This window comes from Zootermopsis nevadensis, unplaced genomic scaffold, assembly GCF_977971745.1.
Source record: "Zootermopsis nevadensis isolate Lab colony 2312 unplaced genomic scaffold, Znev_1.0 Znev_ptg000016l, whole genome shotgun sequence".
NCBI lineage: Eukaryota > Metazoa > Arthropoda > Insecta > Blattodea > Termopsidae > Zootermopsis > Zootermopsis nevadensis.
This window is the reverse complement of record NW_028259148.1, coordinates 12174107-12200222: the sequence shown is the minus strand read 5'-3', so window position 1 is coordinate 12200222 and position 26116 is coordinate 12174107. Positions and strand designations below refer to the sequence as shown.

At 39.2% G+C, this 26116-nt stretch overlaps 1 protein-coding gene across 1 annotated transcript; it reads left to right on the top strand.

Annotated features, from left to right (window-relative positions):
- The first annotated feature begins 2700 nt into the window (after positions 1 to 2700).
- On the top strand, positions 2701 to 23551 carry LOC110840369 (pentatricopeptide repeat-containing protein 2, mitochondrial). Its single transcript, XM_022085343.2, has 8 exons — positions 2701 to 2855; positions 3533 to 3764; positions 5923 to 6025; positions 8338 to 8532; positions 11280 to 11468; positions 17886 to 17996; positions 20613 to 20720; positions 23248 to 23551. The coding sequence occupies exons 1-8, from the start codon at positions 2765 to 2767 to the stop codon at positions 23398 to 23400; spliced, it is 1182 nt and encodes a 393-aa protein (XP_021941035.1). The 5' UTR covers positions 2701 to 2764; the 3' UTR covers positions 23401 to 23551.
- Positions 23552 to 26116: the final 2565 nt, after the last annotated feature.

Genomic DNA, 26116 nt, shown 5'->3' with positions numbered 1-26116 from the left:
TTTAAAAATTATTACATTAGATCGCATTGTTGCAACAGTGACCTTCCAACTGATACTATTATTGCATTGTTGTTCCTGTAGTTGCAATGCTGACGTCATTACGTCGATACTGAGTTCATAACACCTGTGGAATTTTAGTTTACTGCACTGAGTAAACATTTCCTACATTGCATATCGGTGGGAAAGGTTTGAATCGAACCCGTCACCTTTTGAATACTGACGCACTACACAAATCCCATCTGGAAAAGTTCCGGGTCATTTATAAAGGTTAAAAGTCAAACTATGGTGTCTGTAATGGGTTATTGGACGCAGCCGGCCAAGACCTTGGATCTCCCCACCCGTTTTACTGCCGTACGCAAAAATTGGGACCTTTTGAGTAACGGAGCTGTATGGTTCGCTGTTCACAAAGGCAGCCATGAGAATTCCCAGATATTCACAATTGTCAGACGTAATTGTCTGCGGAACGCACTACTTCTATTACGCAATACTTACATTTTATAATTCGCTAGCGCTACTGGCAGCGGTGTGGTCGATTTCTGAATCATTTGGGTTATTGGATTACTTTCTGCTCTCGGCGTGTGATGGCGGTGGGAATGCCTTAGATAGAGTCCCAGTCGAAGTGGCACAGCTGCAGGAAGACTTTTTTCGGTAGGATCTGAGGTCCTCACGGCAGTGAGTCTGAAGATGGTTGTGTTCTGAGTTGTTACGCCGTGTAGTCTGGTAGAGGTACTAGTAGCCATTGTTGATGTTCATATAACAGCCTATTTTCTGTATGTATAAACATGTTCCTTTGTAGACGATACAGACCACGTGTGTCACTGTACCATCAGCGTTATCAGCGCCACCGACTGCAGTGCGTCATTTTCAACAACTGCAAGGCTATATGAAATCATATAAGGTAATTTTATGCTAATTCCAAGTTACGAATGTTAATTAAATAATATACCCATGATGAAAGAGTTTCAAGGCCCGTATTTGTCACAAAACGCATGACATTTCACTCATGAATATTAATTTAAACTTACGTTAACAAATTTACATAACCACAAAAAGTCACAAATTTCCAGAATTTTAATAAAGAAGACATTAATATTACATTTGTACTATAAACCTAAAAGACTAAACTATTCAACTTTGGGCCCAGTTTAATGAAAAAGATGGCAACACTGCCCACAATCAACAAAATATAAAATAATTCCTACTTCGAACTGTGTTTGAATGTTGACATTTTTAAAACAATTTTTCATATAAATATTCAAAAATAAAGTTCACTTTACAATCTAACACACATTTGAATTGTAGCAACATACCGCATGCATGTTACACGAGATAAACAGCACTTAATTGATGTCTAAACACGTCTCGCAGTAATTTGAACACCAGCACCCCCCCCCCCCCCCCCCACTCACCGGTTCATCCATACGTGTTGGTACAACACGTTTATGAATTCTGCCTCTCCAGGTGGAGTCACTTCCCTTACACAAAATGAAGACAAACGAAACGCGTGCTTCAGTGGAACTGCCAATGCTGCGTAATGTGATTAGAATTACACAAGAAATTTCACTGTAACAAAATTATAATTCCATGCCTCCTTCTTAACGAAGTAACTGAAACTGGAAGAAATTTAGGTGTGTTATGAAGTTTAGAATCTTGTTAAATCTTCAGGGTACAGATATCGATTAAATAATGAAGCAAACTCGAACGTACAACAAACAACTGCACGATGAACAGTTCCCACTCTCATCCTTTGAAGAAAACCACCCTTGTCTGCCCTTTCTGTTCTAAGTGGCACTAAAGGCAGGAGGAAGATAATGGCTATGATAGATGTAATAAAGAATTGAGTTCTGTACCAACGTGTTAAAAGGCACTAGGAGAAAGAATGGATACGTAAAATACAATTCTCAGATGTGGTATTCTGGGCTACGAATCCATGAAATTTATTATGTGCTTACAAACGATTCAGTGTCTCACAGAAACTTATAGGCTCCATCATCATCTCTCTCTTTCTCTTTCTCTCTGTTTAAAATGGAGGCCGCACGGTCCTCAGAAACATTGATAACCACCTACACGATTGCTCATATTCATAATGCAGAAGATCTCATTCCATATTTTCACCTCCATGGAAACCTGAGATTTCAGAAAGAGGCAATTTGCAGTTATCACTCACATAGTCTGTAACAAAAACAAAACATTAGGCACTTCGGGGGGAGAGCAGGAATAGCTCCTAATCATTCTTGACATTGGCACTAGATGGGGTAAGTAGTCAGGATCAGGCCCCGGCCGCGCTTTAATACCTCCGGAGACTGGGTGGGCTCCAAAACCAGTCTGGACACAGAGGCGAGAGGAAACATCTTTGCCCCATAGAGATCGAATCATTTTCGTTCAGTCCGTAGTCAGTCACTGTACTGACTAACTTATACCGGCTCATACATCATTTGTAAAACAGATAAAACGTACTCGATGCTGATATATGATATGTACAAGTCGAAATATTCCACTTGGCGCCAGTTCGGTGGGTTTTCATTGAAACAATTTAAATTTTTGGATAACAGCTATACTCTCGTATGTTACTATCTCAGTGGCGTCCTTTTTCTTGCCCATGTATTACCATCTTACACAGAAATTTGTGAGTGTACTCTCAATCTGCCATCTGGTGCCGTGCACTGCAATTAATTGCAGTGCACCATCAAAGTTGAAGTAACCATGTCCAGCGAGTACTGCGATTTTATTCTCTGTGACTACAATTTTCTTGAATTAGCTCAACATGTTGGCGAAGTATGTGTGTGAATTATCAGAAGGGATTTTGTTAAGAAACTGTGGCGGTAGCCTCTCCCATTTTAGAAATGGATATGAAGGTAGTATACTTTTTCAGTAATAAACACAATCTGCACATGCAACACTTCGGAGAAGTGACAACTATAATCGTATAACCTATTAATCTAACCTTTACAGTGTGTGTGTGTGGTCAGAAGATAGGTAGATTTTTTAATACAATAACTCGAATATCTATTTTACTAGACCTTTAACTGGAATAGTTACACTGTGAAGTGTAGATTACTTTCACAAAGTCGTGTGACTTCAGACGCCAACTATAGTACACTATTGAGAAGCCCTTCTTCAGAAGTTAATAGACACTCAGCTAGTCAAGAAATATAGCGGTTTTTATAGAACTAAAACATTCATTGCCATGTTCACTACAACCTCTTTCCAATTCTGAGACATTAAAACCAGCCAACACACTCATACTCTACTTAATTAATCACAGTCCCTTGAGATTTTCCAAGTAAAATTTTATATGCATTTCTCTGCGTCATGCATGCTGTATGCTCCATCCATCTCATCCTCGTTTTGATCAGCCAATAATATTTCAAGGAAATTTGATGTTTTCTTGTACTATAATCTTTATGATTTAGAATACAAGATGGATGACAGAAGATCGTGAACTGAATTGTACCAAGCATTCCCCAAATTCAACCTGCTTTTAATGCTAAAGGTTTTCGTTTTGGTCTAAACTTCTTATGATTGTTTCCAGGCATCCGTTTTCTATTTTCACCAGCTGCTATAGGATTGGACAACTACAGCAGAATGAGGGACAGAACAAAGACACAGTTTGTCAACCTGACTGATAAATTTAAGTCCAAAATGTTGGAGTTCTCAGATCCAAGTTCAACAAATATGATTTTTACAGAAGATCTAAAAAATATGATCCATTTGGCTGAAGATTCAGGAGATGATTTAGATTTAGTATACAAGATGATGACAAGGTATGTTATAAAAGCTTAATCAGTCTCAAAAAGAGACAGTAAATTGCAGAACTGGATCTTTATAATATTCGTGTTAATTAATTATGTAATGCAAGTTCCAGATGAGAGTTAATCTTTTGCACATAAATAGAAGAATACACAGACATGTTTGAAAATAGATATGATGAAATCCTATTTATGTTTCTAATAAAATCAGTTGATGGATGTGAAAAACCTTGGTGCTTGATGCGTGGTTATAATTGCAATGCAAGTGGACTTGAATTCCATTTTTGAAAAACTATTGGAGATGTAAAATCAAAGTAATTCAAATGCCATTTTAAATATTGTGTTAACGCAGTATTCTTCTGTGTTGAAATTAAGGATGATAATACTCAATGTGTAATAAATATTTGTAATTTTCTTCAGTAACCATTATTATGCAGGAATAACTAACTAACTAACTAGATGGCTTACCGAACCTGAAGGTTCATCACCGAATTAACCAAAGCCCTCCACCGGACCCTGTCCTGGGCCAACAAAATCCAGTTTCCTTCAACTCCTATCTCCCATAGATCTCGCCTGAGATTATCCTCCCATCTACGTCTAGGTCTCCCCGGCGGTCTCTTCCCTTCAGGTTTCCCAACCAGTACCCGGTGCACACCTCTTGTCCCATCCATGTACGCCACATGACCCACCCATCTCATTCTTCTCGACTTAATCACCCTGACAATATTGGGGGAGGAGTACAGATTTTTAAGCTCATCATTATGCAGTTTTCTCCACGCCCCATCATCTTCCCTCATAGGCCCAAATATCCTCCTCAACACCAAATTCTCAAACACCTGCAATCTGTGTTCCTCCCTCTGAGTGAGAGACCATGTTTCGCACCCATACAAAACAACAGGTAAAATTATTGTTGTGTTTAGTTTAATTTTCAGGTTCTTAGAAATCAGACGGGAAGACAAAATATTTTGGACTGAGAAGTAGCAAGCATTTCCAGAATTTAGTCTCCTCCTAACTTCCTCACGAGTATCATTTTGATTTGTTATTGTTGTTCCCAAATATTTGAACTTTGTAACCCTTTCAAAGGATTTATTAGCTACCCTAAGATAATTTTGCCCGCCTGTCTTCTGATGACGAGATACTAACATGTACTTAGTTTTTTCTGAATTTACTTCCAGCCCCACTTGTCTACTAACCTCTAGTAAAGCTTCTGCGTTCCTCTTTATTGTATTCATATCATCCCCCAATAAATTAACATCATCAGCATATGCCAATAGCTGATGTGTCCCGTTCAACTCCAAACCCTCCTGCCTATCTTGGACTTTCCTGATATGCAGGAATAGGAGATTTAAAGTCCATATTATGTTGCTGTTGGCCTGACTTTATGTCGAGGGTCAGTGGTTTAGCAGTGTGCTAGTGCAGCGTACAGCCTGCTGAATCAGTAAAGACTGATAAGCAGAATTATGGAATTCTTAGATTGTACATATCTTACATGGAACATAATAAATTATAATTAAGAAAAATAGGTAATCTGTTTAGTGTGTTAATATTTTCATTTTTTTTTTTTTTCAAATGAAAGCAAAAGCAGCCCAGTGTTACATGAATGGAATGAAAATATTTTATAATCTTTTAATCATTGTGACTTTGAAAGGCATTGTATAAATTTATCTTGTGGAAGAAGTCACTATAGAGAATTATCTGCAAGAATTTTTGTAACTTAGTTAAGAAATTTAATTTAAATACATTAGGCTCCTGCTTTTCAGGGTTAGTTGGGAAATATATTTTCTCAGGTAATCAGAACTCTGGACTAACTAACAGCAGAAGGGGTTTTATATAAAATTTAATATAGTACATATCAACCACTTTTTAAAAAAGGATTCCCAATGGATAGTACATAATAATGTTCTATTTTCACAAACTTCAGGTTTTAACAGCAATTTATTTATGTTAACAATTGAAATAACAAGTTATTGTGTATTTATTCCTTTACTTTTAAAATGTTGTAACTTTTACAACAGATTTTATAAATCGGTTTTTAATTTCTGTTTAAACCAGATTTACCCCTGGATAATCAGGGGTCTACTGTAAAGCATGCTGATTTTAAAGAGTAAACTTTAATTTGCGTCATACTGAATGTGTTCAGTAATATGTGTGTGGAAAAATTTAATACTTTCAGGTTTAACCAGCAAAACAAAGAGGTTAGGTTTGGAAGTTATGTTTTTGGCCCAGTAATTATGAGAATGTACTACTTCCTGAATAAACCTGATGAAGCCCTTAAGGTAAGTCCTGGACAAGTATCAAGTAGGCACAGAGCATTTTCATTTTATTCCAGCTACAGTTCTCATTTCTGATTCTACACTCAATTTTTCATGCAAGCACAGACTGAGATGGAAGAGTCACATGCCCCACCCAACTCTCAGTCCATCAAGTTGGGTTCACACATAATGCATAAATTTGCTTCACAGCTGCAATGTTCACTCTGTCAGTTTAGCCTCAGTTTTCAGTTTTATACGTTTTTTTTTTATATATGTATTGTCATGCAAGTGAACAAGAAGTGGGCTTCAAAATTTTTGGATACCTTTCATTATCTTTGGTATAATAACATTTGACAAAGAATATACCATATTCTGTTTCATAATTCTCACGCAGGTTTGCTAAAAGTTTGATTCATACCAACATGAATTGATTTTCTGGAATTGGGTAGTGACATTTTTTCCACTCTCGATGGGATAGCTGCAGCACTTACCCTTCTTAAAACAAGGAAGTTTTTGAGAAATGAGCTTACTGTATTGTGCTGAGATTAGAATTAATGTAGGAGGGGCTTTACATTGTGAATCATTTGTCTTTCTGTGTGTTCATCGTTCGCCGTAGTAAATCACTTTTTTTAATGAAGTTACCATTGTGATAAGTAATCAGATGACATCATCTGTGTATCAATTCTAACAAAATATTATTAATGAAGGAATGATTATGCAGTCATGACTGTTCATCAGTATTTGGGATCAACGATTCACCTTCATTAATATTATGAAACAGTGGATTTTAATTTTTGTAGCTTTAACTCGCCAGTCTTTATTTTGTGACTTACTGAGCTGTTAAATATTAACATCTAAGATACAAAGGTAAGGATACATTTAACCCTGTTTTAAAAATTCTTTTTGTATGTCATTTAAGCAAAATTACAAAAATTACCACATACAGGTAACAAGAAAAGTAAATTAATCCAGATTTAATGAATATGTTAAAGGCAAAATCCTAACATAACATAGAAGGAATTACAGACTTAAAGCTCTCAGCAATAATGATTTTAAGTATGCATTTGAAAATGAAGTCAATGCTTCAAGGACTCACAAGATTTGTAAAAAAGCAATTCCTAATAAATACGTATTTGGAAGGAAAAAAATTGTTCTGGTTTTTCATTTGTGCCCATGTTGAGACCTGCACTAAGAAATGATTTGCATTCGTTTGTGGTTACATCACTGCAAGTTACTAAGATACTTACTCGCTGCGGCATATGCTTTTGAATTTTTCCTTTTACATAATGATTTGTTTTGTTAAGAAGTCTGTGGTAGCAAATACTTCGAAAAAAACACGATAAAGAGTTCTAGTATGGAAGAAGGCTTCAGGCTCTTTTGAAGGATGTGTGGTTTGTTTTGAAACGTGGATCAGAATTGCCGTACACCTACCAGCTTTTTCGATGCAATTTGCATTGATACTGGAAGTCACTTTATTATCATCAGAATAGGTATATGACGTAAAGCTCCACACATTAACATTGGCATTAAATCAGTGCTCTGGCACACCATAAAAAATTTTCTCACAAAAAGGGGCTACGATGATGAACGTGTGTGCATGCACACGTGTATTGTGAATTTTAATTGTGAAAGATAAATATTCCCTTTTTCTATCTATAATGTGTAAATATACAATTTCTTATCAAAATCTGCGGCACACCTGAAAACTTGTATCATCATGCCAGTGTGTTGCGGAACACTGATTTAGACAAAGTGGCGTGCTGCAGCACACCGGCTACAGAACACTGCACTAGGCAGTGGTAATTGATGTGCGCCTCACTGTGCCCACATCATCTGTTGTGCAGAGGGTCCATTGTGCCTATTGGATAAGATGATAAATCTGGATGTGGCGAAGAGAAAAAATCCTTGCTTCTGCCAGGATTTGAACTCTTTTTGCCCAATCCATAACCACTCACATTACTGACTGAGCAATCGTAGTTCTGAATATGATTCCCTGAAACTAAGGGTTTTAGGAATTTTATGTTTAAGGAAAATAAATAAATTAGAGATAAAATTGATTGCACAATCCTGTAATGAATATTAAAGATAAGTTGAAGATGGCTGTCTTTTGAGTTGTTGCACCATAATCAGGGCTATGAGTACTCATCGCCCTGATGATGGAGGCAGTAGAGATCTCTGAAACGTCAGTAAACTTCTACCAGACTGCGTGGCACAACAGCCCAGAAGACTGCCGTCTTCATATTCACTGCTGTGTGAATTTGAAGTCTCATTAAAGGTAAGTTATTGGTTGGTAGTTGAACTATATTTTTGACTCTTCTAATATTTATCTCTTTCAGGTATTTAAAGACCCTGCACTGGAAGGCTTCTTTGCCCAACTAAGTACCTACCAAATCCTTATGGACCTTTTGTTTGAAAATGAAAGATATCAGGACATTTTAGATGTTTTTGAAATTATAAAAGGAAGACAACATCAGGAAGCAAAGTATCCGAAGAATGTTGTGATTCTAACATTTGCAGCGTGTTTCAAGCTGGTGAGTACATTCTCGAGTATCGTCATAATTATCTTATGCTGTTGCTGTTTTCACAGAGGTTTCTGCAGCAAAACCTTGTGTTTGTTTTTGCATCACAGCTATTTATACAACTGACAACATCATTCATATAAGTAATGGAATGTTGCAAAATGTAATTTTATTTCCCACTTATTTTATCTCTCTTGTGTCCATGTATCTTTCTTAACATTACATCTTCTACTTCCCGCCCTCTCCACAGTAATGGACCAGAAGTTATTTGTAAAATTATTTTATATATTAGTTTTGTAATTCTTAGGTGTTTTAGAAACTATGGAGAAGGTGATAGAGTATCAGCGGAATCTCAGCCAGAATTTGTGCGGTCTCTCTATTTCATCACTTGATTTATTGTTGCTTATTATTGCTTGGAATTAAAATTGTTGCACATTTTACAATCTATATTAGTTGTTGTTATATCGTATCATTGTTGTGGGTTTTGATTTTGCATGTCCAAATTTTTATGGAGAAGGCTTTTTCATAAAGTATCAATGATGGATTTAATGTTGTCGACTGGTGATGCCAGTTCGAGATTATGTAACACTGCGCTCGAAATATTGTACTTGGGTATCAGCTATACAGTTCTTGGAAACACCTCTGGAAATCATATTCCAGAATGCACTTCGGAGCTGCTGTTGTCATGTCTTTTACCTTATCTATGCCAGTGGTATTCAACCTGTTTCGTTCGCGTACCCCCAGATATAATTTCTCTTTAACTTTGTACTCCCAAAGTTGTTGCTGTATAATTCAAGTCTAGGCAACACGGAGTTTTCCTCCGGGGGCTTCCCCGGTTTCTCTGTGGCATCCATTCACACACAGAAGAAGGCAATGGCAAACCACTTCTGGATCATCTGCCAAGAACGTATATGAACAGGTCCCAGTCCGAGAAAAGGATCGAAGGATCCTGTTCATATGGACCTGTCGTCAGACAGAACACTAAATAATAATAATAACCCCCTAAGATGTCTTCACATACCCCCAGGGCTACACATACCCCAGGTTGAATACCACTGATCTATGCTACTGAAATTCTATACCTTCAGCTGAGATTTCCCAAGAATAAATGAAAGTATGGCAGCAGCCGGTCGAGTAAGTGTAGAGTGTTTGGCAATGCTGACACCTTGGTATGTAGCTGGTAGCTTCAATGCTACATCTCAGCTGTTGACTAGGAAAATGTGTGACATACAGAAGAATTCATCACATTGTACTTCAGTACCATTTGTTGGTTAAACATGTTGAGTGTTGTCATTTTTGGTTCTGAAGATGAAGACATTATTAACCTGCAGGTCCACACAGTGTCAAAATCCAGAACAACAAACATCTTCACTGATGAGAACTCAAATGATTAATGATTAATTTGTAATGGATTAAGAAGGATATGGAAGGAAGTAGGTTTTGCCAAATTTAAAGTACTGTGCCAACATTTGCCTGGAGGGAATGAGAAACGTCAAAAAAAGAAAAATGCCAGTCAAGGCAACTGGTCTCTGGTCCAAATTTTAATACACGCACCATATGACTGTGTGGTCTTCCTGGATTTGTTTTCTTTCATTTCCTATGTGTTTTGTTTCTCTATTTCGCTTATCCGTTTCTTTTAAAGCGACCAGATTTTTATGTTCAAAATTGCAATTCTTATATTATCCTACAAATCTGACCTTCTTTCTAAAGTTTTTCATCATTTTCAAAGTATCATCATAATCATCCATTACCCCCTCCCAACATGGACATTGGGGTCAAACTTTTTATAGTGTGTCTGTTTACTGCATATTAAATATACAGTGTTAACTGTTAGTGGTTCTGGCCACAGTGGTTTTTACGAAAGCTGTTTATCATGTAGTGTGACTGTTCATTTGGGAGCATATAATATTTTAATACAGTGGAGTACCCTCGATCAAATGCTGGCAGTCGGCCGTGATGACGATGCTGGCGTACTAATCCAGTAATCAAATGGCAGCTGCAAGAAGATGAATTTTAGTGTTTGTATAACATCAGACAATGGCCAAGGTCAAAAACCCAGCAGTCTAGATTCTGTTACATCGTCAGACCCTTCAAAATGAAATTGAATGTATCTAGTTTGGGCCCCATTTGTTTTCTTAGCACTGGATTTAAGTGAAATATTGTGATAAGTGAAACAAGGTTTGGTAGTTGGTTCACGCCTGTATACTGTCACTGGGCAGTCCCAAGAGTGTTGCAATATTCACATCTACATCGCAGTGGCCTCTGATCAAATCCTGTCATGCGAAAGCGCATTCTTCAGGCCAGATTAAAGTTTATGCTTACTGTTGAAGAAGCATAAATCACAATCACAAGTTGAGTGTGGGTCGTATGTATATGTAATAGGTAAGGCAGGTAATGTGATGTAACAAACATTGTATAAGCATAAAGGAGTAATACATTGTTTACAGGGTCATGCTGATAGGTCTGAAATAACTGATTGTATATTGTATGCTTAAAGTTATTCACTATCTGGACTTTTCCATCGTCCTTGTTTAAAAGAAGAAACCACGACGTTTCGGAAACTGTTTCCGTCTTCAGGCAAGAGGCACCTACTCAGTTGTGTCCGTCAGATAGCGATGGAGACTAGATCTATCTGACGGACGATGGAAAAAGTCCACACAGTGAATAATTGTAAGTGCAGTCCACCATTGTCAGAACCCTTTAGATTTGAATTATATTGTATGGTTTGACAGTTTTGCTTTTCTAATGTTCACTTCCAGAATACTGAAGAGAGTTTTAAATTTGGATTGGATCTGTGGAAAGAACTTAAGGAAGTTGGCCATATTCCTATGAGAAGGGCTGTGACGTTTGCTGCAGGTATGGCATTAAACCAGAATGCACCACACATAGCTTTCGAAATGATATCCGATGTGCAGCAACATAATTATGTCACTATCAGAAATCTGAAAGTAAGTGCAGCAGTAACATTTATGTACTTTACTTCCCCCATCAGTATAACTCTAAACTGTATTTAAAGTCTTAACATCAACAATCCAAAAAGAATTTGAAAACATAAAGAAAATTGTCCGTCCTTATGATTTATTCATTCAGTGAGTCAGTTTTAATGGCACTGGTTATTTCAATTCAATTCTTTATTATTAGTTTGCTGTATCAACATATCAACATAACAAAGTAACTGAAGATTTCCGTTTTCTGGGTTCTTGCGCTGTGTAGTCTGGTCGATGTTTACCAACGTTTCAGAGGTCATACTGCCTCTGTCATCAGGGCGATGAGTATGAAGATTTCCGTCTTCTGGGTCGTTGCGCTGTGTAGTCTGGTCGATGTTAACCAACGTTTCAGAGGTCATACTGCCTCCGTTATCAGAGTATGAAGATTTCTGTCTTCTGGGTTGTTGCGCTGTGTAGTCTGGTCGATGTTTACCAACGTTTCAGAGGTCATACTGCCTCCGTCATCAGGGCGATGAGTATGAAGATTTCCGTCTTCTGGGTTGTTGCGCTGTGTAGTCTGGTCGATGTTTACCAACGTTTCAGAGGTCATACTGCCTCCGTCATCAGGGCGATGATTATGAAGATTTCTGTCTTTTGGGTTGTTGCGCTGTGTAGTCAGGTCGATGTTAACCAACGTTTCGGAGGTCATACTGCCTCCGTCATCAGGGCGATGATTATGAAGATTTCTGTCTTTTGGGTTGTTGCGCCGTGTAGTCTGGTAGATGTTTACCAACGTTTCAGAGGTCATACTGCCTCCGTCATCAGGGCGATGAGTATGAAGATTTCCGTCTTCTGGGTTGTTGCGCCGTGTAGTCTGGTAGATGTTTACCAACGTTTCAGAGGTCATACTGCCTCCGTCATCAGGGCGATGAGTATGAAGATTTCCGTCTTTTGGGTTGTTGCGCCGTGTAGTCTGGTAGATGTTTACCAACGTTTCAGAGGTCATACTGCCTCCGTCATCAGGGCGATGAGTATGAAGATTTCCGTCTTTTGGGTTGTTGCGCCGTGTAGTCTGGTAGATGTTTACCAACGTTTCAGACGTCATACTGCCTCCGTCATCAGGGCGATGAGTATGAAGATTTCTGTCTTTTGGGTTGTTGCGCTGTGTAGTCAGGTCGATGTTTACCAACGTTTCAGAGGTCATACTGCCTCCGTCATCAGGGCGATGATTATGAAGATTTCTGTCTTTTGGGTTGTTGCGCCGTGTAGTCTGGTAGATGTTTACCAACGTTTCAGAGGTCATACTGCCTCCGTCATCAGGGCGATGAGTATGAAGATTTCCGTCTTCTGGGTTGTTGCGCTGTGTAGTCTGGTCAATGTTTACCAACGTTTCAGAGGTCATACTGCCTCCGTCATCAGGGCGATGATTATGAAGATTTCTGTCTTCTGGGTTGTTGCGCCGTGTAGTCTGGTCGATGTTTACCAACGTTTCAGAGGTCATACTGCCTCCGTCATCAGGGCGATGAGTATGAAGATTTCTGTCTTCTGGGTTGTTGCGCTGTGTAGTCTGGTCGATGTTTACCAACGTTTCAGAGGTCATACTGCCTCCGTCATCAGGGCGATGATTATGAAGATTTCTGTCTTCTGGGTTGTTGCGCTGTGTAGTCTGGTCAATGTTTACCAACGTTTCAGAGGTCATACTGCCTCCGTCATCAGGGCGATGAGTATGAAGATTTCTGTCTTCTGGGTTGTTGCGCTGTGTAGTCTGGTCGATGTTTACCAACGTTTCAGAGGTCATACTGCCTCCGTCATCAGGGCGATGATTATGAAGATTTCTGTCTTCTGGGTTGTTGCGCTGTGTAGTCTGGTCGATGTTTACCAACGTTTCAGAGGTCATACTGCCTCCGTCATCAGGGCGATGATTATGAAGATTTCTGTCTTCTGGGTTGTTGCGCTGTGTAGTCTGGTCGATGTTTACCAACGTTTCAGAGGTCATACTGCCTCCGTCATCAGGGCGATGATTATGAAGATTTCTGTCTTCTGGGTTGTTGCGCTGTGTAGTCTGGTCGATGTTTACCAACGTTTCAGAGGTCATACTGCCTCCGTCATCAGGGCGATGATTATGAAGATTTCTGTCTTCTGGGTTGTTGCGCTGTGTAGTCTGGTCGATGTTTACCAACGTTTCAGAGGTCATACTGCCTCCGTCATCAGGGCGATGATTATGAAGATTTCTGTCTTCTGGGTTGTTGCGCCGTGTAGTCTGGTCGATGTTTACCAACGTTTCAGAGGTCATACTGCCTCCGTCATCAGGGCGATGAGTATGAAGATTTCTGTCTTCTGGGTTGTTGCGCTGTGTAGTCTGGTCGATGTTTACCAACGTTTCAGAGGTCATACTGCCTCCGTCATCAGGGCGATGATTATGAAGATTTCTGTCTTCTGGGTTGTTGCGCCGTGTAGTCTGGTCGATGTTTACCAACGTTTCAGAGGTCATACTGCCTCCGTCATCAGGGCGATGAGTATGAAGATTTCTGTCTTCTGGGTTGTTGCGCTGTGTAGTCTGGTCGATGTTTACCAACGTTTCAGAGGTCATACTGCCTCCGTCATCAGGGCGATGATTATGAAGATTTCTGTCTTCTGGGTTGTTGCGCCGTGTAGTCTGGTCGATGTTTACCAACGTTTCAGAGGTCATACTGCCTCCGTCATCAGGGCGATGAGTATGAAGATTTCTGTCTTCTGGGTTGTTGCGCTGTGTAGTCTGGTCAATGTTTACCAACGTTTCAGAGGTCATACTGCCTCCGTCATCAGGGCGATGATTATGAAGATTTCTGTCTTCTGGGTTGTTGCGCCGTGTAGTCTGGTCGATGTTTACCAACGTTTCAGAGGTCATACTGCCTCCGTCATCAGGGCGATGAGTATGAAGATTTCTGTCTTCTGGGTTGTTGCGCCGTGTAGTCTGGTAGATGTTTACCAACGTTTCAGAGGTCATACTGCCTCCGTCATCAGGGCGATGAGTATGAAGATTTCCGTCTTCTGGGTTGTTGCGCCGTGTAGTCTGGTAGATGTTTACCAACGTTTCAGAGGTCATACTGCCTCCGTCATCAGGGCGATGAGTATGAAGATTTCCGTCTTTTGGGTTGTTGCGCCGTGTAGTCTGGTAGATGTTTACCAACGTTTCAGAGGTCATACTGCCTCCGTCATCAGGGCGATGAGTATGAAGATTTCTGTCTTTTGGGTTGTTGCGCTGTGTAGTCAGGTCGATGTTTACCAACGTTTCAGAGGTCATACTGCCTCCGTCATCAGGGCGATGATTATGAAGATTTCTGTCTTTTGGGTTGTTGCGCCGTGTAGTCTGGTAGATGTTTACCAACGTTTCAGAGGTCATACTGCCTCCGTCATCAGGGCGATGAGTATGAAGATTTCCGTCTTCTGGGTTGTTGCGCTGTGTAGTCTGGTCAATGTTTACCAACGTTTCAGAGGTCATACTGCCTCCGTCATCAGGGCGATGATTATGAAGATTTCTGTCTTCTGGGTTGTTGCGCCGTGTAGTCTGGCCGATGTTTACCAACGTTTCAGAGGTCATACTGCCTCCGTCATCAGGGCGATGAGTATGAAGATTTCTGTCTTCTGGGTTGTTGCGCTGTGTAGTCTGGTCGATGTTTACCAACGTTTCAGAGGTCATACTGCCTACATCATCAGAGTATGAAGATTTCTGTCTTCTGGGTTGTAGCGCTGTGTAGTCTGGTCGATGTTAACCAACGTTTCAGAGGTCATACTGCCTCCGTCATCAGGGCGATGATTATGAAGATTTCTGTCTTCTGGGTTGTTGCGCCGTGTAGTCTGGTCGATGTTTACCAACGTTTCAGAGGTCATACTGCCTCCGTCATCAGGGCGATGAGTATGAAGATTTCTGTCTTCTGGGTTGTTGCGCCGTGCAGTCTGGTCGATGTTAACCAACGTTTCAGAGGTCATACTGCCTCCATCATCAGGGCAATGAAGACGGAAATCTTCATACTCACCGCTGTGAAAACCTCAAATCCTACAACAAAGTAACTGCTTTACCACCATTACTCACTTTCCATAACTTCATTTGTGATAATGAAGATGAGACTTTTATTTATGTTTCACTACCGGATGCAGTTGAAAATTTTGAAGGTTCTAAAGGAACTTGGTTTTCGGTTCCATCTTCTAAATCCTCTTAGCACACTGTGTGTCTGTCCCACCTGTGTGTTTTGTGATACAAGTACAGACGTTAGTATTACCTAAAGTGTGTAAAAACACTTCTATTAAAAAAAAACTTTCTTGTCTTGGTACTTATTGAAAACACCAGGATGGAAGTTTGTGATATCAAAATACCCCTTAACATGTGTGATTTGAGGTTTTCACGGTGGTGAGTATGAAGATTTCTGTCTTTTGGGTTTTTTAAATGCAGTGGCTCTTGACTTACGTCATTGGCCGTGAAGTCCTGCGGCATAGTGAACTACTTTTCCGCCGAGTGGCATTGCCCAGGGTGTGCCCAATGGTGGCGAGGACTTCTGGGTTGTTGCGTCGTGTAGTATGGTAGATGTATGAATGATTTGTCACCCTGATGACAGAGGCAGTATGACCTTTGAAACGGTAAACATCGACCAGACTACACGGCGCAACAACGCAGAAGACGGAAATCTTCACCCCTTAACATCATTGATCTTTCGAAGTTTAATGAATATGTAAGACTTGAGGTTCTCACAGCGGTGAATATGAAGATTTCTGTCTTCTGGGTTATTGCGTCATGTAGTATGGTAGATGTATGAATGATTTGTCACCCTGATGACGGAGGCAGTATGACCTCTGAAACGTTGGTTAACATCGACCAGACTACACAGCGCAATAACCCAGAAGACAGAAATCTTTAATGAATATATTGACAGTATCAACTTTCTTAGTTGCTAAGTGGACTTGTGGGTTGATAGCAACATTTCCAAGAAAGATACTGCCTCCATATTCAAGGCTGAAGTCAACAATTATTTCATCAGTTACTGTCATCAAGTCTTGTATTTTTGCAATGCTGTTATTTTTTATATTCCTAAAACAGTATATTTATGAGATCATTTAAAATTTAAATACCTAGAACAATTTGAGCTGACAGCATCACATGCTAGTGTTTTGAATCATATATTCAGAGGGATACAGTATTCCTTATTCCTATGACCACAATTATCACCACCCACCTGTCATGTTTTTCGTGTTCTTCACATTGGAGTGTAAGCAACGAACACCTCATGTGCCAACCTATGTCATTCATTCGTGTTCTTAATATGGGAGTAGGCAACCAGCATGACTGGGGGCATTGTTACGTAATATTGGGAAGAGAGATCGTTGCTTTACCCCTAGGTTTACTTTCTTTGCAAACAGGCGGAGGCTTATGATATCACCATGTCCATATTTTGCATCCTAATGGTTTGAGGTCATGTGATAGATTTTCATGAAACTCAATTTGAAAATGTTCTCCATCTTTATACTTCAAAATATCCTGTCATCAGTAAGTCCAAACATTTGAGATGGAAGCAACACTACTACTAGAAATTTTGAGTAGTAATAGATCTTGAAAATGTGCGTATTTTGTTAAAGCTTAATTTTTGTAGGTCATAAAGTTTTTCTAGCCTCAGTATGTACTAACTAAAAAAGGAAAGTTATTTTTAGTGTCACGTACTTTTAAGTTTTAAGTGTATATTATGTTATGTTAGATGCAATTCTTCAGTATGATCCTCCCACCTAATTTCCCGTAGCCATTGGCTCCTACCAACTATAAGTTTGTACAATTTTAAGTTGGCAGAGACTGCTAAGAATATACGTAGGGCAGTCAAAAAGTTCCCAGAATTGTGGTATAGCACGGTAATGGTAGGACATATAGCAACGCTTACCTAATCGTCATATTCGACGCCTCGCTGGTTGTGCAGCAATTCCTCGCAAGAAAAACATTCCCGTCATCACCCAACCACCAGACTCTCCGGATCTCGCTCCGAGTGACTTGTGGCTGTTCCCTACTCTGAAAATGGGCCTCAAGGGGACGCGTTTCGCAACCATGGAGGACATCAAATCGAATGCGACGGCCGAACTCCGGAAGATTCCAAACGAAGCCTTCCGCCGGTGCTTCCAACAATGGCAGGATCGATGGAGCAAGTGTGTGTGCGCGCAAGGGTCCTACTTTGAAGGTGATTAGGTAAGTGTTGCCATATGTCCTACCATTACAGTGCTATACCACAATTCCGGGAACTTTTTGAATGCACCTCGTAATACAGCACTCGTGTACATTCACACAAGATGGAGAGGAGTTGTCAGTCATCTTCTAGTGGGAAGCCGGCTGATTTTGTGATGTAGAGTTGGTGAAGGAAATAATACGTAGCAATACAGTCCACGGTCAGATCAGTGTTACGGACTGAGTTGTTGTTGTTGTTTCAGGCAGCAGCTTTAGCTGATATAGGACGACCTGAAGATGCTCTTCCTATCCTTCGAAGCATTCTTGATGCTGATGTTCCATCTCAGCGGAAACAAACATTCAGTGAAGATGTGGTAAAGGATCCTCTATATAAGTGTGTGTGTGTCTCCCCCCCCCCCCCCCCCCCCCAGACTTTGAAATGAGGCTAAGTGTGAACCAGAGCCTACAGACATTTGAAAACTAAAACTAACTCTAAATCAGGGATATGCAACCTTTTTCTTTGAAGTGGCCACGTTGCCTGATTGCCCTTTTTCTGTAGGACCCAGTAAGACAACGCTGTCTATTGGCCTATTATACAGTACTGTATCAACTAATGAGGTTGGGTAATGTCAATAGGAAACTGAACAGAGAATGACAAAGTTCTAATTCGTGTTTTTTACCATGGACGTCATAATTGGTGCTGGAGAATAGATTGGATAGAATTTTTCCAGAGGGTCTTTAAGGTACTTTTTATTTAAAATGTACAGTATTATATTGAAATATAAATATGTATAGTCTATAACTACATAAAAAATATAACATACTTAGTAATGTGAGAGTAAGGCATGGACTGCTGATAATAAGCATTACAAATAAAGTGTGATATTGGTTAATTTTTACTTAAGTGACTGAAGTAAGATTTTTATCTATTGAATCCTTCTTATTCATCAGAGAGAAAGTTTGCTCAGAACTGTGAAAGCCGTTGAACACGTTAGTGCAAACGGCTGCCATCTACAGCAGATTTGAATGTCTGTAAGAAGACATATGAAACTTAGCGAACTTCCATCTTTGAATTTAGATTGCTCTGAAGGTCATAAGGTCAAATGGACAGGTAGTTGTGGTGTTTAAAAAAGGTTAGCAGATATCTTGAACACTTGTCGTGGGAGAAGTCCACACATCTGTGTGTAAATGACTGTGAAGTTTTTAAATATGACTGACGTACTGATCGGATGCTGGTGCAATATGGAAGCAAGTTGTGTTGCCACCGTTTCGGACAACCACGCTGCCTCTCATCAGGGTTGTATTGTGGTCTGAAATTTTGGTAACAGCCCACCTCCTTACTGTAATAGCACCCCGAGATCAGCATCAGTAATGAATCGCCATGAAAGCTTAAAATCGCAGACTGACTTGTATTAATTTTGTATTGATAAAATAGTTTGGGAAGTTTTATATTATACTGTAATTCTAGGTGATGAATGAAATAATAGTATTAAAATATATTAAAAATTGTCCGTCAATCACAATAAAGTATATAAGATAATTAGATGGTTAAAATATTATCTTTTGTTCCGTATCGAGTACTCGATTTACATATGGAACATTTTCGACATGTTTCGGCTTTCATAGAGCCGTCATCAGGTATAAGTTATAAACTCAATTACTAATTTTTAGTTTTTAATGTTCTTATCATTTCTTCGTTTTTCTTGTATCAACTTATTTGATGTTTTATATAACATTGATGTAATCGTATTGTCGGAGTGATGTTAATGCTGCGTATATTGGTCGGAGAAGTAATATCGAAGTTGTAATCAATAACCAACCTCGCTCCGATACGAATGTACTTCTGATCTCTCCTCTTACAACTTCGATATTACTTCTCCGACCAATATACGCAGCATTAACATCACTCCGACAATACGATTACATCAATGTTATATAAAACATCAAATAAGTTGATACAAGAAAAACGAAGAAATTATAAGAAAATTAAAAACTAAAAATTAGTAATTGAGTTTATAACTTATACCTGATGACGGCTCTATGAAAGCCGAAACATGTCGAAAATGTTCCATATGTAAATCGAGTACTCGATACGGAACAAAAGATAATATTTTAACCATCTAATTATCTTATATACTTTATTGTGATTGACGGACAATTTTTAATATATTTTAATACTATTTTAAATAAAATCACAATATGACGCACCTACAATATCTTATGAATGAAATAATGTTAATTTCATTCAGAAAGTCATTTTATTCCTGTAAAATTCTATTACCATTACGCAATTTCCCTTGCAGTTTGTTGTTTAGTACATTCAAATGTTTGAAAGTATGTGTTCTTTAGGCCAGATTACGTGTCAGGTTCGGTTTTCAAAGTGACTGAAAGATTATCCTTTTTCAATAAGGAGAACTTTAATCTCCTTGAATGGTGCTAAAAATCATTGCAGAACTTTATTCTGAGGAATGGCTTGAACTGTCAGTGGTTTTCCGCACATAAGCAATTGAAACTAATTACTTACATCTTTCCTAATTCATTCTAATTTAAGATTTTTTCTAATTACGTTTTTGTAATGAATGATTCAGTTATGGACACATACCCTTTTCTTCTGTTTTTAATGAAGAGATGCTGTTTTTGGAGCAGATCACAGAAGGTATGCTACCTGTAACTTTGGAAATGACTTAACCTAAATTTGGATAATGCCATTTCTTCGTCGCTAGAATTCTGGAATTAGATAGTGGCATTTCTTCTAAAGCAGATCTAACTCTTGTACCACTAAGACTGTATCAAAGCACATTGGAGGGTGTACCATATTAAGTTGAAGTTGGCATTCTACCCCTTACGCACCACGTCTGGATGAAATGCTACAAAAGTTTCTTGATAAGTCTGTTGCCAGAACTTTCTTCTTAATTATGTATACACCATCTGAGAGTGGTATGAACAGAGTTCTGTAATGATTTGAAATGTTCTGAGTGATGTATTTACAGATCCAGAAGTTAAAGGATGCGATAAATAAGAATGGAAGCAAGGACGCTGTATACGAGTTTAATCAGGTAGAAAAACGGCTAAGTGAAGGAGGACACATCACAAAAGAGGTAATTTCACAGTAATAGTGCATGTGAATGGAGAAGTGCTTGCACATTAACAAGTGATTTTTCTCTGGCTGACACTGCCATTATGGATTGGTTTCCTGTTGTCTTTTATATCTGTTCTTTCCAAATCCTGAATTCGTAAGTACTCGGGGAATGGCCTGCAGCAAACAATTTGATGTGAAAGTATAAATATTGGTAAATTTCTGTCTTCTGGGTTGTTGCGCTGTGTAGTCTGGTCGATGTTTACCAACATTTCAGAGGTCATACTGCCTCCGTCATCAGGGCGATGATTATGAAGATTTCTGTCTTCTGGGTTGTTGCGCTGTGTAGTCTGGTCGATGTTTACCAACGTTTCAGAGGTCATACTGCCTCCGTCATCAGGGCGACGATTATGAAGATTTCTGTCTTCTGGGTTGTTGCGCTGTGTAGTCTGGTCGATGTTTACCAACATTTCAGAGGTCATACTGCCTCCGTCATCAGGGCGATGATTATGAAGATTTCTGTCTTCTGGGTTGTTGCGCTGTGTAGTCTGGTCTATGTTTACCAACGTTTCAGAGGTCATACTGCCTCCATCATCAGGGCGATGATTATGAAGATTTCTGTCTTCTGGGTTGTTGCGCTGTGTAGTCTGGTCGATGTTTACCAACGTTTCAGAGGTCATACTGCCTCCGTCATCAGGGCGATGAAGATTTCTGTCTTCTGGGTTGTTGCGCTGTGTAGTCTGATCGATGTTTACTAACGCTTCAGAGGTCATACTGCCTCCTTCATCAGAGTTTGAAGATTTCTGTCTTCTGGGTTGTTCCGCTGTGTAGTCTGGTCGATGTTTACCAACGCTTCAGAGGTCATACTGCCTCCGTCATCAGGGCGATGATTATGAAGATTTCTGTCTTCTGGGTTGTTGCGCTGTGTGGTCTGGTCGATGTTTACCAACGCTTCAGAGGTCATACTGCCTCCATCATCAGGGCGATGATTATGAAGATTTCTGTCTTCTGGGTTGTTGCGCTGTGTGGTCTGGTCGATGTTTACCAACGTTTCAGAGGTCATACTGCCTCCATCATCAGGGCGATGAAGATTTCTGTCTTCTGGGTTGTTGTGCTGTGTAGTCTGGTCTATGTTTACCAACGTTTCAGAGGTCATACTGCCTCCATCATCAGGGCGATGATTATGAAGATTTCTGTCTTCTGGGTTGTTGCGCTGTGTAGTCTGGTCGATGTTTACCAACGTTTCAGAGGTCATGCTGCCTCCGTTATCAGGGCGATGAAGATTTCTGTCTTCTGGGTTGTTGCGCTGTGTAGTCTGGTCGATGTTTACCAACGCTTCAGAGGTCATACTGCCTCTGTCATCAGGGCGATGAAGATCTCTGTCTTCTGGGTTGTTGCGCTGTGTAGTCTGGTTGATGTTTACCAAAGTTTTAGAGGTCATACTGCCTCCATCATCAGGGCGATAAAGATTTCTGTCGTGAAAACCTCAAGTCTTACATATCAGTATTTGTTTTGTATTAGTTTAATATAATTCCAGAGAACATTATACCCCTAAACCCCATACATATGAATGCAACTCAGGAAATAATATTTTAAGGGGTTCTTATTTTGTGTTATGCCTTTGTTTTGAGTGGTCTGCATATATTTTCTGTCATATTACATGTCCCTTCTTGATGAAAAATTGTTAACATCTAAGTTAAATATTTTTATTTGCTTCAATTGAAGAATTAATGAAAATAACAAATCCACAACTTTGTTAAAGAAAATAACTGATTAATATATGAACTTCTTTGCCTAGCATTTTAATTAATTTTTTTTATTGAAGTTTCAGTTAACTCATTATAATTTGGTAAGACAGGAGTTATAGAAGTGTGGCTGTTGGCCTTGAAAAGTTGACATTTCTTAAAATGAACAGATATTTAACTCGATTTGTCCATTGCCTACTTTGTAATTTATTTCTATACAATGCAGCAGGGTGCTTTTTTGTGTGTTAATGCTCGATAGTGGTTACCTGAAATAGCATAATTTCACAGTTTTCATAAGTGTGATCATGAAACTATTATTTTTCTAGACGTCAGGTAAATGTTAGCTTTCAAATGAGTGCTTGTATATACCTGAGCATCCATAATTTTGGCATTACAAACTGTAGGAAATTTAAATTGTGAATGTGGAGCAGCTTCCAGTGACACGTTGTCATTACCAGTTTCATGAGAATTTGTTTATCCATTCACAACTTATATTCATGTAGATGAATGGGCAGAGTGATTTTTGTCGGTACTCCGCAGGGATGCAGGCGCATCTAAAAGTGAGTGAGCCAAGTCCTTCCTGAGAAGCTGACAGTTGTGAAAAACTCAAATCTCACATCTGTAACTGTTTTTTTAAAAAAAGATTTTAAGTTTTTTATATTTAATGCAATATAAAAAAGACATACATAGTGTGCTGCCGACATCAGGTCTGTATCTTCGATAAATGGATATTAAGAGTTACGAACATCGCAGATGTCAGTGATGATGAGTCTGAATTCCGTTCCTTTAATGTTCTGTTCACAGACCTTGAATGAGCAGTTGTGTGTGCAGATTGCAGAAACAGTCAGAAATCAATCCCAAGACAGGAATCAGAGATTTCTGGCAGCTAGCTTCGGTAGACAAGATCTTGGTCGTGCAAGGACGTACGCGCGCCCAGGTTTAAAAGATCTGTATTGACTTGACCATCACTCCGTGGTTATGATTGTTAATTTTTGTAGGCATATTAGATTTGAAGCTGTAAACAGTGTTTTGTATCTTACAGTAAATTAAACATGTCACTTTACTGTCATCAAGTAATAAACATCAGTCCTGACTGTTCTTACCGAGATTGTCGTCTCTTGCCTTGTCCACCTAGTTGATGTGCGCAAAAACTTTGATTCAATCCACTGCTGCTGTTGAGTCATGGCTTTCAGCACGTGAGATGCAGAGGACCGTTGCATGCTGTAGATATCATCGCATTCATAATGCCGTACAGTGTCAAACTGAATGTGGCATTTTATTTGTTGGACATATCCTTTGTTGAAGTCTGAAGGTTTTGTGATCGTAGTGCATTATAATATTTAAAGTTGTTCTTTTGGATTTGTCCATCGTTTAAAGTTATAAAATAATTTTTCACAGTTTGGTTTCTGCTTCCATCTTCAGGAAGCTAACCTCAAACCTGAACCAGGTCTGAGACTACCTCAACCAAGGGGCCCACTGATAGGCTTTCTGTCGTCTTTCCCTTCTTTTTGTGTGAAGATGGAAGCAGAATTATTTTTATAATTTAAGATGATGGACGCTGTCCAGAAGAAACTTTTTACATTACCTTTTGTACAAGATATTTTATAACATTTCTGTAGTTAGCTGTACTCTCATTTTTCTGTGATTGGTTGTCATTCTTGACATATTTTATAAATTTAATAGACTTCTAGTAACTGGAAACATTCAAGCTTCGTTTACGTCATGTATCGATATCTCAACCTATTAAGCTTCAGGAACTCGGCAGTCGTACACATATTTTTGTTCCCTAAACACCCAATCCCTGAGCTAATCCTGCAATTATCAAGTGTTTTAATTGCAAACTGTCAGACAGAATATAATTTTTCCAAGAACAATAGGCCCTTTTAAAATTCCTATCAGCACATGCCCAAAATATTGTGGTGTACTGACCTACATTGAAGCTGAATCCCCGCCTCATGCCACTACCATATACTGCAGCTCCAGTGTCTTAATTTTTTTGTCTTGGACTCATCTGCCCCTTTCTCATTCACTTCTATCAGGTAACCTGACTGAATGATTATGAATCTGTATCCCAGTGTTATTATATCATATTCCAAGCTTTGCTCACGTGCCCATACCACAATGATTTGGGTTTTCACATATTTAATATTTGTGGTTTTGTCAGCACACACTACACCTTCTTCACTGCAAAGTGTTTCTTGTGCTTTGGCTCCAGATAGGACAACTGGGATGATGCTGAGTTTTTCAATTTCCTTAGTTTTATGCGCTTTTTTGGACAATTTCCATCATTTTTTGATTTTTTTAAGAATTTTAAAAAAATTGATTTTTTTTAAATTCTCCCCATCCGATCCCTGCCACAACCAGTCTCCGCATGATCTGGACTCCGACGTTCCGTCTCTGCAAAGAACGTGTCGAGCAGAGACCGGGTGACGCCGAAACCTGGTTCGGAGAGACCGGTTCTGCAAGACATCAGATGGGGAAAATTTTGACGGAAATTTTGAAAAATTTTCGAAAAATCAAAAATGCTGTATATTGTCAAAAAAGCGCATAAAACAAAAAAAATTGAGAAATTTAACATCCAAAAAAAAATCAAAAAGTTTTGATTTAGTGTGCATTTCAGACAATTTCCAGCATTTTCTGATTTTTCGAAAATTTTCAAATTTTTCAAAACTATCTCAAAGACATGTATGCCAGCCTCGGTGAATGCCTCATCCTGCCTCTGCCGGACTCGGCCTCTATCTCAACCCGTTGCTGACTGCCTCGGTGTCTGCACCAACCGGCCTCTGCACGATTCGATGTGTGGCCGACCGTCTTCCTGACGTCTGTCTCGGGGTCCGCCTTGCGTGGTGTTTGCAGCACCTCGGCTTTTCAGAGAGCGTGTCAAGCACTGACTGTGTTCGTCAGCGTCACAGTACATCAGAAACAGTACGACAGACCGGTTCTGCAAGGCATTAGATGGGGAGAATTTTAGAATAAATTTTGAAAAATTATCAAAATTTTCGAAAAATCAAAAATGCTGGAAATTGTCTAAAAAGCGCACAAAACAAAAAAATTGAAAAATCACACATCCAAGAAAATTTTCAAATTTTTTGGTTTAATGTGCATTTCTGACAATTTCCAGCATTTTTTGATTTTTCGAAAATTTTGAAAATTTTCAACTTCTTTCAAAACTCTCCCCAAGACATGTATGCCAGCCTCGGTGAATGCCTCATCCTGCCTCTGCCGGACTCGGCCTCTATCTCAACCCGTTTCTGACTGCCTCGGTGACTGCACCAACCGGCCTCTGCACGACTCGGTGTGTGGCCGACCGTGTTCCTGTCCGTCTCGGTCTCTGCCTTGGTGTTTGCCGCACCTCGGCTTTTCAGAGGCGGCACGTCAGAGAGCGTGTCAGGCACAGACCGCGTTCTTCAGAGACACAGTACATCAGAAACAGTACGACAGAGACCGGTTCTGCAAGGTATCAGATGGGGAGAATTTTGGAAGAAATTTTAAAAAATTATCAACTTTTTCGAAAAATCAAAAAATGCTGGAAATTGTCTAAAAAGCGCACAAAACAAAAAAATTGAAAAACTTCAAATCCAAAATTTTTTCAAAAATTTAATTTTTTTTTATTTAATGTGTATTTCTGACAATTTCCAGCATTTTTTTGATTTTTCGAAAATTTTCAACTTCG

Bases quoted from the DNA above. Each gene is read 5' to 3' on its own strand.
- LOC110840369 (XM_022085343.2), top strand. From the start codon at position 2,765: ATGTTGGCGAAGTATGTGTGTGAATTATCAGAAGGGATTTTGTTAAGA. The intron at 2,856-3,532 runs GTAGTATACTTT...GATTGTTTCCAG, and splicing joins TTTTAGAAATGGATATGAAG to GCATCCGTTTTCTATTTTCA. The intron at 11,469-17,885 runs GTAAGTGCAGCA...TTGTTGTTTCAG, and splicing joins TCACTATCAGAAATCTGAAA to GCAGCAGCTTTAGCTGATAT.